Here is a 19,669-nt window from a genome sequence, read left to right as displayed (position 1 = left end):
CGGCTCAGGTCCCCAAGTGTGGCTCTGTGCTGACAGCTCAGAGTCTGGAGCCTGCTTCAGATTCTGTGTCTCCCTCTCTCTGTGTCCCTCCCCTACTCATGCTCACTGTCTCTCTCTCTCAAAAATAAATAAACATTTAAAAAAGAAAGAAAAGAAAAGAAAAGAAAAGAAAAGAAAAGAAAAGAAAAGAAAAGAAAAGAAAAGAAAAGGAAGGAAAGACCTGCCTATTAGGCACCAGTTACAAAAATTAACAAGACAAATAACAGTCCCTCCTCCACAGCCTAGCTTAGTAGAGAAGGCAAAGAGAGAAGCAATTAAATATGATACATGTGTCCAGTGCTATGATGAGGAAAGTTGAGGGCACTTAGCACATGGCAAGGGTACCGAAGTCTCTCGGTGGTGGGGGGGCGCCATTTACAAAATACTCCTCAGAGAAAGTCAAAGGAAAACTGAAAACTTTAGCAGGTGTAGGAATTATCCACAAAGAGGTAGAAGAAAGGTCAGAGAAATCAAATGCTGCAGAGAGAAAAGAACCTCTACAAAAACCCTGGGGGCAGGAAAAATATTCTGAGGAAGTGAAATTGGTTCTGTATGGCAAGAGCCATCACTTAACCTTAAATGCAGGTGTTAGAAAAAGGGCTCAACTGAAAGGGCTGAAGGCAAAAGCCAAGTGTTAGTAATGGTCAGGAGATAAAAGAATTTCCATAAAGAGGTTGACAATGTAAGAGTTTGTTAGGCAGGGAATTAGAAGTTTCAGTGGGCTCAGCTGTTGTGTTGCGGGGCGAAATGTGTAAGAAAAGGAGGGAGAAGCAGTGATAGCCTAAAACAAGAGAAAGTACAAAGCAGCATGGGAATGAGGGTGTAGCATAGAAGACCAAAGGGGCTTACATCTTGGGCGGTAACCAAGAATAACGGGGATGTGAAACATGGTAGTTTGGGCTGGCCACAAGTTTGCCAAGAGAATTAGTCCCAGCGGTCCCCTGGCGGACATGGAGGCGTTCAGGCCTCTCAAAATTCAGCTGCGCCCTGGATGCACTCCCTTTTTCTAGAAGACATCGGCTTCAATCTGGATTGATTGTGCAGACTCCAGGAGAGGCTCCAGATTCCAGGCTGCTGGCACGCAGACTCCCAGGTAATGGTTACAGGCCTGGTCTGTGTGTGCTGGTGGGCAGAAGTATAAACTACCTCGCATTAGTTTCTGATTTTTCTGTAGGAATGATGGGCCTGTTTACCTCCTCTCAAGAGAAAAAGCAGTGTGAGCCCATTACAGATTTACAGGACGAAAAAAGGCGCCAAGAAGTCCAACATTTGTCCATATCAACACTCAAGATGAGTCATTCTGTGAATTCAAGTTGACCTTGTCTCCCAACTAGACTGAGATATCCGCCAGAAAAAGGCCTGTTTTACACTTTTTTTTTGTAGCTCTCAAAGTGCCTAAGACTGAACTGGGTACATCGAACACATTCTATAAACTTATCGACTTCCTAACTCATCTTGGGTCACTTAAGTTACATAGTTCAGTCCTCTTTCTGCATAATAAGGAGCTAAAGAGAAGCAAACCTGTGCCTCAGACTCAACAGTTTCCTTTATTCCAAACTCCACTGCGTGTCCACAGCCTTAACCGCAAGGGCACGATTCAAATGCAACGGGAGTCTCCAAGTCCCGCCACAGAAAACACCCGCCCGCCTGCTCTCCTTGGGCGTAACGGCCCGCGCGCTCGGCCCCGTGCACCTCGGAAAAGTAAAAGGCGCTCACCGACTCTGGGCCACCGGGAGACCCCTTAAATGCAGTCGTCCGCTCGTCGCCGCTCGCCTAGGCAGGCACTTCCGGCGCGCTCAAGGACGTAAGCAAGAGCGCCCGCCTCTAGGCCCGCCTCCGGTGCTTGGGTCTAGCTACCGCCAGGAAGAGGCGTTGCTGTCGCTGCTTTCCTACTTTTCGGCCCCTCCCAGGACCCGGGATGCCCAGGCCCCAGCGGGGGACGAGGAAGAGTCGGGGTTGAGCCCAGCTGAGTGGAGGGCTCGCGGTCTAGTCTTTCCGGCCCGCCCCACCTCAAGGTAAACGACTCTTCAGCTGCGGGCTTTCTCCCAGCGAGCCCCTACCCGGACCCGGCCGCCCAAACGATCTACCCCTCTCCCCCGCCATCCTTTATTATTCCGGGCCATTTATCATTGCCCGCCCTTCGCAGTTCTCCCCAGAATGGCTAACGTATATTTTCAAACGGGAAACTTTGAAGATGTTGAGTTCCTGAAGTTGTCTAATAAATTCCCCAAAAACATCTCAAGCAGCATCTAGCAGTTCTCCCACTAATCCGCGAATTCGCATGCCTTACGGTCAATATTTTGCCGTTTGTGATGTCCCCTACCCCCCCTCTCAAGTACACATCACACAGGCTTTTTAAATCGAAATTTTGAACCTGGTTGAGTACGATATAATTTTCACAGATAATCTGTTTTGTAAAATATGCAATGAAAATTAATGACAAATTATATTTGTAAACTAAGGTACATATACAGGTCAGTATCTTTCAAGGTACTGAAACTTATTCATGTAGTAAAATGTATCACTTAATTATTTAGCAATAATATACAAAATTAATGATTTGAAAGAACTTTACACCATCAGAATATGAGGCTAACATTTTCTCTTAACACCACTTTAGAGAAAAATATTAAAACAACCAAAAAGGTACCGAAATCCAAAGCATTAGTGAAAATGAGCGGCTAAGGTTCCTTCAGAACTACCAAGTTCTTATGTGGTGGGCAAGGTATGAAACCTTATGGAAAAGCATTTTCTTGCTCTTAGCCTGAAAGAAGGTTAAGTTCAGCCTCAGTTTTTTATTCATCTGTTAAATTCATTCTTCCTTCACACCATAATCCAGCACTGGAATGGTTAGTGTAAAGCCTTTACTTAAAAGAAAGACCAGAAAACTCTTTTGAGTGGTGTCTGGGGAGAAGAAATTCCTTAATTCATCCAGCTAGAGTCATTGCTTCTAAGCCTAAAAAGTGAGGAAGGTGTATTAAATCTAGCATAATTACATCATTGATTGTCCATATTGGTTTTGGTTGGAATGAAGAATACCTGGTTTAGATTGCTTCTGTGGTTTGTTTTCCTTTTTAGAAATGAGTGGTGGATTGGCCCCAAGTAAAAGCACGGTGTATGTATCCAACTTGCCCTTTTCCCTGACCAACAATGACTTATACCGGGTAAGTAACTTTTAGTACAACTATCTACTGAATTCTCTATCTGAGGTACAAATGTAGCTTAAGCAAACAGTTCTCTTTGGCAAAATTCTTACTACATTACAATGTACTTAAGTCATGAATAGCAAAGACCTCTGTTGCAAACATGAGTAAGTAAAAAAAATTGACATTTATATAATTTCCAAGGAAAGTTTGTAGTGAGAATAACAAGTTCGTTATAAACACAGAAGACACAGCTAGCATAATGAAGTGGGAGCAACTTATGATAGGCTGATTTTTCCTGATTGCTAATTGGAGTTTTTGAGATTGGTGGAATAGAGGTTTTGGATGAAAGGGCTGATAAAAGCAAACAGAGCCCTTTACTAAACCTCAAATTCTGAAAGGGTATTTAAATTTATATATATGGTTGAAATTTAACAGTTTAATAAATGTTATTTTCAATTCAGGATAGGGGTGATTGAGGGAGGAAAATCCAACATCTTCTTTCTCCTCTCCACCTTACAGAGAACAAAATTTCCTGCTGTCCCTGTCCTGCAGATGAGTAGTTGAGAGGAAATGGAAGGAATAACATGAATCCTTTCTTCCAAGTGTGCCCTCTACTCTGCTTCTTTGGGTGGATGTTAAATACAGAGATGCTGCATAGGTGATACATAGTATTTGATTAGTTACTTAATCGAGATAGCTTGCGTCTCAAAGAACAGAGGAGAAAATGAACTCCAGCTTCTTTTGCATCAAAATAGAGATGTGTCTGTATTTATTGAAAACTTAACCTATGCTGAGCGCTCTTAGTACCAAGAACACAGCAATGAACAAAAATATGAAAATCTATCTTGGGACTCATAACATAGCAACATAAAAAAAAAAAAAAAGATGTGAAATATAAAAAAGTCAAATGATATTATTATTTGGATACTAAATTAATGATGTTAGGTGCTGAGGAGTAAAAGGAGGCCAGGGGTGACTGAGTGGCTCAATTGATTAAGCTTCCGACCTTGGCTCAGGTCACGATCCCACAGTTTGTGAGTTCAAGCCCCGCATCAGGCTCTGTGCTGACAGCTCAGAGCCTGGAGCCTGCCTTGGATTCTGTCTGTCTGTCTGTCTGTCTGTCTCTCTCTCTCTAAATAAACATTTGAAAAAAATAAAAGGTTATTAAATGTTAGGTCGGGAATGGAGGTAAAATTTTACAGGGACAGTCTAAAGCCATTATTGAGAAGGTGACTTTTGAATAAAAACCTAAAGAAAGTAAATACAGCTGTGTGGATGTCTAGGGGAAAAGCATTTCTGGCACAGAGTAAATCAAGTGGAGAGAAGAGGAAGGGCAATCAGAGGGAGGTAAGACTGTGCAGGGGTGCCTTGTAGGGCCTACATACATCATGGTAAGGACTCTGAGTGAAATGAGAAGCCATTAGAAAGTGTTATACAGAAAACTGTATTGGTCTTCAAAATTCAGTGTTGCTAACACTGCAGTCCAGTTATACTACATTCCAGGATTACACAACTTAATGATAAAACTCAATTTATTATTGATTGTGTAGACATCAATGTATTCTGAAAGGTCTTTCTAAGTCATAATAAATAGGAACTATTAGTATATAGGTAATGGCTGAAACAGAAATAGATGAGATTGCTTAGGGTGAAAATGCAGAAGTAAAAGGAAAGATAGGGCCCAGGTATAAAGAACTACCAACGAAAGGATGGGCGGAAAAACAGACTGATGGGAATGGATTTTTCATTACAGAAGCTTTCTGTTTTATGTTTTGTTTTCTAAGCAGTCTAAGGATCTGTCTTCTGAAATAGTGATTGCTTAATGGGGTAGACTAGGAATAATGATATCCCACAGCGCTGATATTTACAGCACATGGTTTCTCTAGGGCTGTGGTGGGGTTGATAGTTGCCATGGATATGCCACAGAGACACAGCAGCTGTGCAGTGTGCGCCTTCAGTGTTCCACACATAAAGAGTGGGGTTGTTTCTCTATCTCCCTGGGCCTGCTTTATAGAATAAAGACTAAAAGTTTTCGCAAGCTTTAACAAAGAATGTGGTCAATTTATACAACCTGAAAATTTAATGTTTCTTATGATTTTAAATTAACTTGTAAATTATTTTGTGGTCTTTTGTTTCAGATATTTTCCAAATATGGCAAAGTTGTAAAGTAAGTATTCACATCAGATTTTGAAACTTCATTTAAAAGTTTATCTGAATTTACTTTTCCATTTTTTTAAGATTTATTATTTTTCATTAAAAAAGATATTTGATACAGTAAAGAAAAATACTGCTATTAACATTTTAATGTATAATTTGGTCATTTTTCTGAATATATAAACATGTATAGATAATTTTTTAAAGACTCAATTCTATATGTGCAGTTTTGTTGTCTTTTTAAATTTTTTTTTTATGTTTATTTTTGACTAGGAGAGAGAGTGCAAGTGGGGGACGGGAGGGGAGGCAGACAGGGAGACACAGAATCTGAAGCGGGCTCCAGGCTCTGGGCTGTCAGCACAGCACCTGATGCAGGGCTCGAACCCCTGAACCATGAGATCATGACCTGAGCCAAAGTCGGACACTTAACTGACTGAGCCACCCAGGTGCCCTGTTGTTTTTTTTTAAACATGACATTATACTATAAACATGAGGTGAAAGCTACACCCTCATATTTAAGGATTTCTTGGTGTTGCTTTATATATCATAATTTATTTAAACAACATAATTTCTTACCATATTACTAAGAATTAAAACTGATTCTTTCATACAATAGAAGACATAAAGGCTCTGATTAAGTACATATTTTGGTTACTAAAAGGTATGTTATCAAGTATACCAAGTATTTCGATGCTTATGACATGCAAAGTGCTTATGAGACTGATAAATAGAAAATGTATTCTCTGCTTTCATAGAAAGATTAGAGATCTAGCTGGAATGACTGCAAAAATGGTAGAGATGATAATATCAGTTGGGGCTGAAAGTTACAGAAGGACCATAGGAACTTCTCATATTTAATTCACTATTTTATTTTTTTAAGTTTATTTTGAGAGAGCATGAGCAGTGGGGGCAGAGAGAGAGTGGGTGCATACGCACGCACAAGTGGGGAAGGGGCAAAGAGAAAGGGGGAGAGAGAATCCTAAGCAGCCTCCAGGTTGTCAGTACAGAGCCCGACACAGGGCTGCCACTCTCAAACCGAGATCATGACCTGAATCGAAATCCAGAGTTGGATGCTTAACTGACTGAGCCACCCAGGCACCCCTAATTCACTATTTTAAATCAATCGTGCAACTATATTATGGGGCAAAGAAGTGAAAGCAAGATATTATCATTCTGACTATCTTAAAACCAGCATATATTTGGTATAAATTTAAAATTGTATTTAAAAATCCCAAGAATTTAGAGCATATTTATCTTGACCAGTCATTTTTTTTCTAGCTTTGGATAAATGGATGCTAAACAGTTGGAAGTTCATTTGCATCCTGAAGTTAACTTCTTTTAAACTTGCTCTTTTACTAACAAAATCATCAAAAATGCTTCTGGGTAAATTTTGGGTCTTCAGAGTTTTGAAAAATCATTATCAGTCAAAGCACTAATAATGATATTTAACAATGAGCACATAAATATGCTAGGCATCGTTCTAATCTTCTTACATATATTAACTCATTAAATTCTCACAAGTACCTTTTAAGGTAAATACTATTATTATCCTAATAATATAAATAACAAAACTGAAGAACACAGTAAACCTAAAATCATATTGCCAGTTAGTGGTGCAGACAGGATTTGAAATCTAACAGTTTTATTTCAGAGCCTACTCCTTTAACCATATTGTTACCTCTCCTTGGTTTTTCTCATCTGTCAGAATCTCTGAATGAATTTCCATACAAATATATAATTATGAACCATGAGAGTTGTATGATGTCAAAGACAGAGTTATAAGCACCTATAACAGAGAAGACCTGATCTAATCTGGATAGTCAGGGTAGGTTTACCTGGGTCCGTATCCTTTGAATTGAAACTACAGGCTGAGTAAAAGGTGGGCAAAAAGAATGGGAAGAACATTTTAGGTAGAGGGAATGGCTTGTGCAAAGGCCTTGGGGCAAGAGAAAAATGAGATCCAGAAACAAAAGTCCAGGGGCACCTGGGTGGCTCAGTCAGTTGAGCATCTGACTTCAACTCAGGTCATGATCTCTGGATTTGTAGGCTTGAGCCCCATGTCAGGCTGTCTGCTCTCAGCACAGAACCCGCTTTGGATCCTCTGTACCCCTCTTTCTCTGCCCCTCCCCCTCTGGTGTGCGCATGTGTGCGCGCGTGCGCTTGTGCTCTCTCTCTCAAAAATAAACATTTTAAAGAAAGGAAACAGAAGGCCAATATGACTAGAGATGAGTAAACAAGAGGGAGAGAGCACAAGATGAGTCTAGAATGGAAACAGGCTCCTAATCTTTCTCTTTGGCCATGTTGAATACCAGGAATTCACTGGTAAACAATTTTAAATGAGAGAGTGACATAATTTGAATTTTTAGAAGCTTATTCTGGCTTCAGTGTAGAAATTAGAATGGAGGGAAACAAGAGCATATGCTGGGAGATCAGTCAAAAAAGCTATAATCATAGCTCAGGAGAGAGAGATGGACTAAGGTGGTGTAGGTGGAAAAGTAGAGGCTGGTCAGATTTGAGAGATCATTAGGATGTAAAATGGGTAATACTTAGTGATGTATTTACTTTGTATGTAAGGGTTAGGTGAGTGAGAAGGAGGTGTTACGACAACCCTGAGGTTTCCCAGAATAATATCTGCTTCATATTATGACCTTAAATGAGTACATCTCATGCTAGAAACGTGGGAATCATCCTAGATTTGTGCTTTTGAATTTTTGGTGTAATACTTATTTTCTGTTACCGTAGAAGATATCTCTTTCAAAATAGTGTATTATAATTGGTTTATAGGTCTCTCTACCTCTAGACTCTAAGCTTTTTTTCTGAAAGTAAAAACCTTGTTCTATGGCCTTTAATTATCAATGCTTATAGTGCTTAGGCTTGAGGCTAATGGAGTGACTGGCTAACCACATGAATAAACAAATAGATGCACTTTTTGAAAAAACCAGTTTCCTATTTTTTTTCATGTGAATAAGCAGCTATGTTTATTTTAATTATTAAATTTTTATGTTACTGAATAATGTCTATACACTGAAAATTCAACTAATTGAAAACATAAAAACTAAAACATTCTGTTACATTAATCCAGATGCATTACATCCATCTGTAGCAAGCACTGAAATATTTTCTTTAAAAAATATTTTAATTTTAATTTTTAATAGGCTTTATATTTTAGAGTAGTTTTAGGTTCACAGAAAAACATGAGTGGAAAGTACTGAGATTTCCTATATTCTCCATACCTCCATATACAGACTCCCTCCTTCACTCTCAAAGTCTCACACTAGAGTGATGCATTTGTTACAATCGATGAACTACCTTTCCACATTTTTATCATTCAGTGTATAGTTTACGTTAGTGGCCACTCTTGGTGGTGTATGTTCTGTGGGTTTGGACAAATGTATAAGTACTAGCATCTACCATTATAGTATCATCCAGAGTAGTTTCACTGTCTTAAAAGCCATGTGTGCTCTGCCTATTCATTCATCTCTTCCCTACACCTGGCAACCACTGATCTTTTTAATGTCCACAGTTTTGCTTTTTCCAGAATATCAGAGTTGGAATCATATAGTATATAGCCTTCTCATATTGCCTTCTTTCACTTAGTAACATGCATTTAAGGTTTCTCCATTTGTTTTTATGGCTTGATAGCTCATTGCTTTTTGGGAACTGAATAATATTCCTATTTCATTGTCCAGATGCACTACAGCTTATTTATCCATTCATTAACTGAGAGACATCTTGGTTGCTCTCAAGTTTTGGCAATTATGACTAAAGCTGCTATGAACATCTGTGTGCAGGTTTTTGTGTGGACCTAAGTGTTCAAATTGGGTAAAGACCAAGTAGCATAACTGCCGGATAATGTGATATGATTATGTTTCACCGAATTATCTTCCAAGGTGGCTATGCCATTTTGCCTTCCAACCAGCAAGGAATAAGAGTTCCTGTTGCTCCCCATCTTGGTAGCATGTTGTCAGTGTTCTGGATTTTGGCTAGTCTAATAAAGTTTAGTGGTGTGTCATTGTTTTAATTTATAATTCCCTAATGACATATGATGCTAAACTTCTTTTCATATACTTATTTGCCATCTGTATATATTCTCTGATGAAGTTCAACCCTTTAGGCTATTTTTTAATTGGGTGGTTTTTCTTGTTGAATTTTTTTTTAATTTAATTTTTTATTTTTTTAAATTTACATCCAAAATAGTTAGCATATAGTGCAACAATGATTTCAGGAGTAGATTCCTTAATGCCCCTTACTCATTTAGCCCATCCCCCCTCCCACACCCCCTTCAGTAACCCTCAGTTTGTTCTCCATATTTATGAGTCTTCTGTTTTGTCCCCCTCCCTGTTTTTATATTATTCTTGTTTCCCTTCCCTTATGTTCATCTGTTTTGTCTCTCAAAGTCCTCATATGAGTGAAGTCATATGATTTTTGTCTTCCTGTGACTGACTCATTTCACTTAGCATAATACCCTCCAGTTCCATCCACATGGTTGCAAATGGCAAGATTTCATTCTTTTTGATTGCCAAGTAATACTCCATTGTATATATATACCACATCTTCTTTATCCATTCATCCATCGATGGACATTTGGGCTCTTTCCATACTTTGGCTATTGTTGATAGTGCTGCTATCAACATGGGGGTGCATGTGTCCCTTCAAAACAGCACATCTGTATCCCTTGGATAAATGCCTAGTAGTGCAATTGCTGGGTCATAGGGTAGTTCTATTTTTGGTTTTTTGAGGAACCTCCATACTGTTTTCCAGAGTGGCTACACCGGCTTGCATTCCCAACCAGTTTCCTATTTGTATCTATATTTTTGTTTTTACATACTGAGCTAGGCTTAATAGAGGTTACAGAGACAATCTTCAAGGAGTTTATATTAAAATAGGTCTGATGAGGCATGATTTATACATAGATTTCAGTAGAGACTAGCAGAAAGGAGGAGAAATTATTTCCAGGTAAAGAGATTGGAGAACTGACAAGTTCGGAACTCTGAAGAATGAGTAAATGTTTAATGGACAAAGATTGAGAGTTGAAAGGAGATAGAAGCCATGTGAATAAAGGCACCAATTTGGAATAGTACAGGCCATGCTCCATAAACATCAAGTAGTTTTTTGTGGCTAGACCTCATAGTTTGTGAGTGAGAAGTAGTGAAAGATGAGGGAAGTGGGAGCCAAATCATAATGGATATTGATTACAGGACCAAGACATACACAAATTGAAGAAACAAAGATTTTTGAGCAAAAGAATGACATGATTTTATTTAGTCCTTCAATAAAAACTCTCAGTAGCATATGAGAGCATTAACATCGAGGGAACTAGTAAGAATACACTATTGAAACAGCAGTGCCATTGTGGACAAAGCTGTGGGAATGAAAAAAGGGACAGATGAGAGACATCATTAACTGAGGATGACTTTGAAAACGAACACTTCTGAAACTGTACTTTAGGAAAAATGATTAACGACTTTAGTTGACCTTCACAAACATGCAGATTCCAAAAAGTTAAAGATTTTCATATTTCTTTCAAAATTAGTTAAAAAGGTTCCAGATATCCTCAGTTAACTGTGGTAACTCTAAACAAGCTTTGTCAAGTGTTTGGCTTTTCTTCTTTCCTTCTAAGCCTAATGAATAACAGATGCACTCTTCTTAGAAACTAAACCGTTTTGCCCATTTTTCCCTAAATTATTTCAACTTATGTTCCCTTTTGGAATGAATAAAAGTACCCCTTTTTCTTAATATAGTGGCATCTTTTTCCAATTTCATTCCAGTTGATATATAAGTACCTAAACCCAAATTGAAATAGAATAAATTTAAATATGTGAAATGTAATATTAAATAAAATGTCTATTTACTTGGGTCCTCCTGTCCTGTTAATTCAGGTTTTAGAAAATTATTAAGCTTTGTCTGGAACCCTTTTTTTTTTTTAACTATTTGGAAATAATCACAAATGTATTAAAAAGTTACAAAAATAGTACAAAGAACATCCAAATATCCTTTACCCAGATTCACCTGTTAACATTTTGCCCCATTTACTTTATAATTGGTCCTCTCTCTCGTGTAAGTGTGTATGTATGCATATATATGTATATATATACATGTGTATATGTATCTGTATAGATATACAGTTTGTTTTTATGAGTTATTTGAGGGTAAGTTACAAACATCATCACCCTTTACTCCTAAAAACTTTAGTATGTATTTCCTAAAAAATAGGGTTATAATATCATGTAATCACAGTATGGTTACCAAATGCATAAATGTACACTGATAAAATACTTTTATTGAATCAATTATCCATGTTCCAGTTTTGTCAGTTGACCTAATAATGTCCCACATAGAATTTTTCTCCTATAGTACAGTCAAGAATTAGGGGTTAATTTTAACTGTCCTATCTTTCTAGCCCCCTTAATTTGGAACATTTATAAAGAATATAGTTCTCTCTCATCTTGCTTTCCCTCTCATTTTGTGTTTTCCTGATGCTGCCTCATGATTACATTGGCGTTCTATGTACTCTTGGCTGGTAACTGTCTAGGTGTTGTTGTATTCTGGAGTTTCAGTCGGGATCCATACAGTGTGCGTGTCCCTCATTAGTGATAATTTTGATCACCTAGTCAAGGTGTAATTTCTCCACTGTATAATTTTTTCCCCTTTGCAACTGATAAGCAGTTTGTGAAAAACATTGTTAACATAATGTAAATATCTTGTTCCACATAAAAATTTCATTTAAATTGAGTATTTGTTCATCAACAAATCATCTTCTTGCCTGATCCAGTCTTTACTATGATTGTGGTGATCTTCCAAATCTAGCACTTCTTTTGACATTCTGCTGTAAGCGAAAACCCTCCCTTCTCCCCCATTTATTTATTTAATATGGACTTATAAATTACTTTTTTCTGTGGCTTATTAATAAGTACTTAATATTATTTTGGTACTCAAATTGTCCTAGATTTGGCCAGTCTGAGCTCCTTTAAGCTGGTTTCTGTATTCCTGTGCCATGCCCATCATTTCTTTTTTTTTTTTTTTTTTTAATGTTTATTTTTGAGAGAGACAGAGCACGAGCAGGGAAGGGGCAGAGAGAGAGGGAGACACAGAATCTGAAGCAGGCTCCAGGTTCTGAACTGTCAGCACAGAGCCAGACTCAGGGCTTGAACTCATGAACTGTGAGATCATGACCTGAGCCAAACTCAGTGCTCAACCAACTGAGCCACCCAGGTGCCCCTCTTTTTTTTTTTTTTTTTTAAAGTACTTCCTTTCCGGCATAACAAGATGTTCCATGTTCATCTTGTTCCTACCCTATCCCAGCCTTGGAATCAGCTGTTTCTCCAGAGAGCCCTATTGAACATTGATTTTTAAACTATATTTAATGATATATAATGAGCAAGGGGGCACCTGGGTGGCTCAATCAGTTAAGCATCCAACTTCAGGTCAGGTGATGAACTCTCAGTTCGTGGGTTCGAGCCTCACGTCAGGTTCTGTGCTGACGGCTCAGGGCCTGGAGCCTGCTTCAGATTCTGTGTCTCCCTCTTCTCTCTGCCCCTCCCTGACTTGTGCTCTGTCTGTCTCTCTCTCTCAAAAATAAACATTAAAAAAAATTTTTTTAAAAAACGAAGAAAAAAATGAGCAAGGGTCCCAAGGACTAGGGATGTGTAAAGGGTCAGGAGAAAGAACAGTCTCTGCTCTTATCATCATCCCTATCACTTAGGTACCTTGGATGGTACAGCTAGGAAGTACAGAACTGGAGATTCTTAAAGGTGATGGGGATTAAGGAGTGCACTTGCTGTGATGAGCACTGGGTGTTACATGGAAGTGTTGAATCACTACATTGTACACCTGAAATCTAATATTACACTCTATGTTAAATAACTGGAATTTAAATAAAAAACTTTTTAAAAAAGAAAATATAGTTAGATTCTAAAACCTACGAAAAATAATTTAAGTAAATCAATTTACTTTTGCATAAAAGAGAACACCTCAATTTTTGTTTTTTCCTTTGGAGGGAATTAGTGGAAAAAAGGGATTATGCTTACTCTTCAAGATTCTGTTCTCTCTATAATCTCTTTACTTCATTCTCCAATCTCTGATTAATGTTTGACTTTTCAGGTACTTCTTAGATGTGTTCACTTTTGTTAAATCATTGTCACGTTTTCTCATTTCCATTCTTCTTGATATCCCATAACTTGAAGAAATAGTTGATTTATCAACCATATATAATTTCTCTTTGTAAATGCTTTACTAACCCTTTTTTGAATACTTCGATGTTCCAAGTGTCCATTAATATTTTTATTTATTGCTGCCTCATTTAAAAAAAATTTTTTTTAATGCTTATTTATTTTTGAGAGAGACAGAGCACAAGCAGGACAGGGGTAGAGAAAGAGGGAGACAGAATCCAAAGCAGGCTCCAGGCTCTGAGCTATCAGCACAAAGCCCAACACGAGGCTCGAACCCACGAAACGTGAGATCATGACCTGAGCTGAAGTCAGTTGCCCAACTGACTGAGCCACCCAGGTGCTCCAGCTGCCTCATTATTTTTAACTGGCTATTTGTTTATGCTTTAAGGGTTACTATAATGAAAGATAAAGATACCAGGAAGAGCAAAGGAGTTGCATTTATTTTATTTTTGGATAAAGACTCTGCACAAAACTGTACCAGGGCAATAAACAACAAACAGGTAAGCCATTCATTCCCAGCAAGACTTTTAATCCAAAAGTCTTTGTGTTTATCCAGACCAAAAATGTGGGGTTACAGTGGATAGTCAAGTCATGGATATCAATAGATTCTGAGGGTATTTATTTAACTTCTAGAAAAGAGGTCAGACTGTATTCGGTTCCATAAATACTGGCAGAATCTAAGGAATAAGAATCTATTCTACAGGATGTTATTTGTCACACCGGAGTAGGCAATTGCTAAAGTAATCTAAAATGGAATTGAAGGTTTAAGGAAATGGAATCAAATAACTAGTTTTAGGTTTCAATGAAATACATCCTTCTGCATTTACGTTTTTCTCTGGTTTAGTTATTTGGTAGAGTGATAAAAGCAAGCATTGCTATCGACAATGGAAGAGCAGCTGAGTTCATCCGAAGACGAAACTACTTTGATAAATCTAAGTGTTATGAATGTGGGGTGAGTATACCTAAAACTTAATATAATTTTCCATAGTTTATTTTAAGGTATTTTTCACATCAGTGTTTTATTTGTGCTCTCTAAAACTTCTGGCTTACTAAAACCAGGTTATGAAAGTTGTCTTACTTTGGGACTATCAACTCGTGTAAGAAAACTCCATTAAAATGTAGTATGTAAAGATAACCTGAGTTGGGTAATATAGAGTGGTATTTTCTCCAGTTTCTAAATCTTTAAAAACTGTTAAATTAAGAAGTGCTAGACTAGTTACTTACTTTGTCTTGAAAAATTTTTGTGACCCATAAATTTGTGTAATAATAGGATACTGTTTGTGTCTATAATAGTTTGCCAATGTTTAAGCATCACAGTTCAGTATAAACACTATCATATGACCAACCTATCCTGAATGAGATACTGTATTTTAAAACTTGGGAGTTTTTTTTTCTACTTAGTACTGCGGATGCTTGTAACTGAACTATCACCAAGTTTTCTTGCCTAGTTCTTACAGTTTGTCATTACCCCTTTAAACTTTTGGTGAGTAGGAAAAATATAATGACAAGGCCCATAATAATGATGGTACCACAAGAATATCAGTCTAGGGCTTGTTGTCAGTTTCCCAAATGCCTATATAAAATATTTTTAAAAGAGTCCGGAGGTATTAATGGGGAAATGGGGAGAGGTTTACTGAGAGCCATTTTCCTGGCTACAAAATCACATGGAAGATACAAAGAAATAGGTTGGGGTCCTTTCCTTCACTGCCACGCTCAACACCTTGTTCCCTAAAGATATATATAAACAGACGGATGGGCGGTATATCCTGTCAATTCCTGTGATTCTAACACCTCTTAAGTTAATGTTTTAAAAATTGTGTTCCAGATCCTGAGTTTTGTTAAGAAAGAAAGGAAGGGAAGGGTAGTTATGGTTAGATAGATTCGTCAGAAATCCTGGATGAATCTGTTAATCTTTTTGGTTTGTGGATGCATAAATTTGTTATATTATACTTTGTACATTTTTATACTTCTTAAATTTCCCCCTTCCCCAAATCTGTATACATTTATTTAGCCTGGTTTTCCCTTAAGTTACTTCTCTCTGAAACTGTTCTTATATATGGAGTATGTTGACATTATTCCAAAAACAGTTTGGAAAATGCTTGTCTAAGTGCATTCACTTAGCAGTTCATTAACAGTAACATCTCTTGCATTCAGCCATATCCCAAGATATATAAAGTACACAGTCTATTTAATGCTTTCTAAAATGTACTTGAAAAGCATGATTATTTTTCTCTTCTATTGTTCTAATCCTGGCTCAGTCTCTCCCCACACCCTTACTCTTACATATCACTTCTTCAGTGTATTTAGTGAGCTATTGTTCAGATTATAGTTCATTGTGTTATGTTTTACAGCTCAACCATGTTATACCTCATTATAATAGTATGGCTAGTCTAGCCACAAATGTAATTGTAATTTGTCTACTAGCCACGTTGAAAAAAGAAACAGGCAAAAATTAATATCTTTATATCATAACCCAGTATATATCCAAAATATTATCATTTCAATATGTATTTAATATTTTCAAAAATTAAGGTATTTTATATTCCTTTTTCTTCAAAATCCAATATGTATTTTACCCTTACAGTGTATATCAATTCAGACAAGTTCTAAGTAGCCACAGAGAATCACAGTTAATGACTAACAACAATTGGACAGTGCAGGTATAATCTAGATATGAAAGGAGCAAAGTGAAATTAATGGGAAAAAAGAAAAATAAACATTCAAATTAAAAAAATTTTTAAAAATAAAAAGAGAAAGTGAGGAAGACTTTAAATTTTCCATTTGTTTTTAAACCAGTGGATTTCAATTCAATGTCGTCTCCTCCATAAAGTCTGCCTTGGTAATTCCAAATCAGAAATCTCTTCCTCTCTTAAGTTTCCACAGCACTCCATCCACTAGAAAGTAAATCACCGTGTACTGCAGCTGAGATAACTGGGTAAATAGCAGAAATAAGATTCTGATGCTTTCATAGCAGTTGATTTTTTTTTTTTTATTATTCCAAGTACAGAGGATGTCACATTACAAGTGCAGGTAAATATATGAACCATCAGTCTATGGTCTTCAAATTATGAATAACAGGTAATTTTGAAGAGCATTTCATTGTAGGTACACGTGGGTATGGTTGATCATAAAAAATGGCCTCAGTACTCATTCCTCCAATTAAGAGTCAGGGTCTATGTCCATGTTCCTTGAATATGGATTTATGAATTGTTTTAAACAATAAAATGTAGCTAAAAAATAAAAAATAAATAAACCAATGGTAAGCAACGTATTGGAAGTTAATAGGAAAGTTTTGTCCTATTTTATCAAATAATAAGTTAAAATTTTTACATTAAGATAGATGGTCCATTTAAACTTTGAATTGTATTATACCCTGAATCTTGAGACTTAAAATGTTTGAAGAGGGGCACGTGGGTGGCTCAGTTGGTTGGGCGTCCGACTTCAGCTCAGGTCATGATCTCGCAGCTCATGAGTTCAAGCCCCATGTCCAGCTCTGTGCTAACAAGCTCAGAGCCTAGAGCCTGCTTCCAATTCTGTCTTTCTCTCTCTCTGCCCCTCCTCTGCTCAAACCGTCTCTCTCTGTCTCAAAAAATTAATAAATGTCAAAAAATTTTTTAAAAAATAAAATGAAATGTTTGAAGGAAGAATACTTCTTTTGTTCTTAGTAAAACTACTAAAATATTCTTTTATTGTTAAGGTAGTTTATTGGTGGTTATAACATCATAATCTCTTTCTTTTAAATATTAAAATAGTGGGTTGTATTATTTCTTAATATATACTCCTAGTGTGACAGTATTCCTTTTTAAGTTCCAAAGCCTTCAGTCATAGGGTACCAGGCAAGTTTCCATTAATAACATACAAATACAGCTCTTTTCTTTTCCTTTTTAACGTGAAACAAAAGGAAAGTGGACATTTAAGTTATGCCTGTCCTAAAAATATGCTTGGAGAACGTGAACCTCCAAAGAAGAAAGAGAAAAAGAAAAAAAAGAAAATTCCTGAACCAGAAGAAGAAATGTATGTATATCTACTCTTACTAAATATGTTACTGTATTTTTTTCTGTCTTTTTACTATTGGTTGAGCACATTCTGATTTTTTTGTTTTTAATAATTTAGTGAAGAAGTAGAAGAAAGTGAAGATGAAGGGGAAGATCCTGCCCTTGACAGCCTTAGTCAGGCCATAGCTTTCCAGGTACTAAACCGTTCTTTTAAAAATGCTATTGCTGCCTTGGGTTCATGGTCTTATATTTCTTGCTTGCTTTATTGATCATTTCATGGCAACCTTCATCTCTCCCCTTTACCTCTTAACTTTAAGAGACAGGCTGTTTCTCTCAGGTCTTTAGGGCGGTGTGATAGAAAAATTCCCATTGGGTCTTTCTAGATTTTAAGGGCCCCACAACATTTTTAAATTATTATTATTATTTTAAATGTTTATTTATTTATTTTGAGAGAGAAAGCATGAGCAGGGGAGGAGCAGAGAGAGAGAGAGAGAATCCCAATCAGGTTCCACACTGTCAGCATGGAGCCTGACGCAGGGCTTAATCTCAAACCATGAGATCATGACTTGAGCCAAAATCAACAGTCAGTCGCCTAGCAGACTGAGCTACCCAGGCACCGCAGACCCTACAACATTTTCAGTATCTTATTATAATTTCATTATGGAATTGAGCAAAACTATTTGATTAAAGTGAGTTTAGCTGAATGGAGAAGATTTTATTAAATCAAAGATAGGTTTTAAATGAAGCTTCACTTAACAAACCAGAAACACAGTTTTGACCATTAAAGGTCCTAATACAAGTATATGAAACTTGATAAGGCCATATAATCTTCTAATATCTATGAAGTTATTTTGTTTTAATGTCTGTAGTTAATAAATTACAAACACATGCATTAATTTATTTTTCCTTTTAGTTAAATGATGTCATATTTTATATAACATTTCCACCTCAAGCAAGGATGGAAAGTAGGCTTCATTTAATGTCCCTGTTAGTAGAAATTGCTTAGAGTAATTTTGAGTAACACAGTGAATCTGGGACATAACTTGGGCAGGTGGGATGTTCTGATGAAGTAGAATGTCTGCATGAGCTGGAAGGTGGGGAGTGTTGGCATTTATGGTGTGTTTTTGCCATGTTTTGAAATAATGCACTGTAAATAAACATTCCTGGTTTGGTTTTTTTTGTTTTCTGAATCACATTCCAGCAAGCCAAAATTGAAGAAGAACAAAAAAAATGGAAACCGAGTTCAGGGGGTCCCTCAACATCAGATGATTCAAGACGCCCAAGGATAAAGAAAAGCACATATTTCAGTGATGAAGAAGAACTGAGTGATTAAAATTATATTTATTATGTAAATATCATTAAATTTTTTTAAAAAATCTTGAGTTCAGTTGGGGACTAAAGATTACTTTTAGAATTTGAATATAAAGAACACTTAGTACCAAATAATTTTTTACTATAAAATAGTTCATAGGAAACTGAAAATAATTTTAAAGTATCATGTTTCTATCTTGCCTTAGAGTAATAAAAATAAAGATTTGGTAGTAACTGTTAATCTTGAAAACAGTTCATTTGAATAAAAAAGAGATCATAATACTATCACAGTATTGCTATTGTCCTCTCAAGAAAAAAGAGAGGAGGTATTAAAAAGATGTGTTTGAGAAGCTCATTGTAAAAGTTTATTCATGTCTGATTGCTTTACATGAAGACTTGAAATAAATTTCATCTTTAAGACAAAAACTTCGTAACTACTGGAAAATGCTGACTGATTTATGGTTATTAAATGTTAATAAAATTTTCAAGAGAATTTTGTTTTTAAATGTGGGTGTTTTGCTATCCTATTTCTTTTAGCTTTATCCCAACCTGGATACATCGTAATTATCCATAAAGTATAAAGTAGCTTTAAAAGGCTTATAACCAAACACCAGTAATTTGTCTGACACACCTTTCGACCAAATTCCATTCATTCCCCAGAAGCAACTAACTTTTTTAGCTGTTTCTTCTCATATGTACATGCATATTGCTATATAAAATACATATATTTCTGCCACTTAATTCATAAAGGAGTAAGGGAGGATTTTTCAGTCTCCTATACTACATCTGCCCTCCTCCATCTTCCCAATATGGCTATGTTAAAATTTTTGGTTAAATCCACAGTTATTGTGTTTAT

At 36.7% G+C, this 19,669-nt stretch overlaps 2 protein-coding genes across 9 annotated transcripts in view; one reads left to right on the top strand and one right to left on the bottom strand.

Moving 5' to 3' along the window:
• PPHLN1 (periphilin 1) overlaps positions 1-1,890 on the bottom strand; it is a 142,893-nt gene extending 141,003 nt beyond the window's left edge. For 4 of the 6 annotated variants that reach the window (XM_015075943.3, XM_015075947.3, XM_015075948.3 and 1 more), the window contains exon 1: positions 1,756-1,857. The gene's annotated coding sequence lies outside the window, so the exon portion shown is untranslated. Of the gene's footprint in view, positions 1-1,755 lie in introns of all 6 variants that reach the window. The other 2 variants (XM_015075946.3, XM_027035922.2) reach the window with 1 other exon arrangement.
• A 14-nt stretch (positions 1,891-1,904) lies between these two features.
• ZCRB1 (zinc finger CCHC-type and RNA binding motif containing 1) lies at positions 1,905-19,306 on the top strand. Of its 3 annotated transcripts, none has more exons than XM_015075950.3 (8): positions 1,905-2,054; positions 3,118-3,203; positions 5,324-5,352; positions 13,896-14,007; positions 14,352-14,459; positions 17,409-17,521; positions 17,621-17,696; positions 18,704-19,306. In XM_015075950.3, exons 2-8 carry the CDS (start codon positions 3,120-3,122, stop codon positions 18,833-18,835), a joined length of 654 nt encoding a protein of 217 aa, XP_014931436.1. In that variant the 5' UTR covers positions 1,905-2,054; positions 3,118-3,119; the 3' UTR covers positions 18,836-19,306. The 3 variants fall into 3 exon arrangements, with proteins under 3 accessions (XP_014931436.1, XP_014931437.1, XP_053082113.1); XM_015075951.3 differs by lacking the exon at positions 1,905-2,054 and adding an exon at positions 7,045-7,164 and having other exon boundaries at positions 3,123-3,203; XM_053226138.1 differs by lacking the exons at positions 1,905-2,054; positions 3,118-3,203; positions 5,324-5,352 and adding an exon at positions 5,956-6,000.
• Positions 19,307-19,669: the final 363 nt, after the last annotated feature.

This window comes from Acinonyx jubatus, chromosome B4 (assembly GCF_027475565.1).
Source record: "Acinonyx jubatus isolate Ajub_Pintada_27869175 chromosome B4, VMU_Ajub_asm_v1.0, whole genome shotgun sequence".
NCBI lineage: Eukaryota > Metazoa > Chordata > Mammalia > Carnivora > Felidae > Acinonyx > Acinonyx jubatus.
The sequence above is the reverse complement of the archived record's forward strand: the minus strand, read 5'-3'. Positions and strand labels throughout refer to the sequence as shown.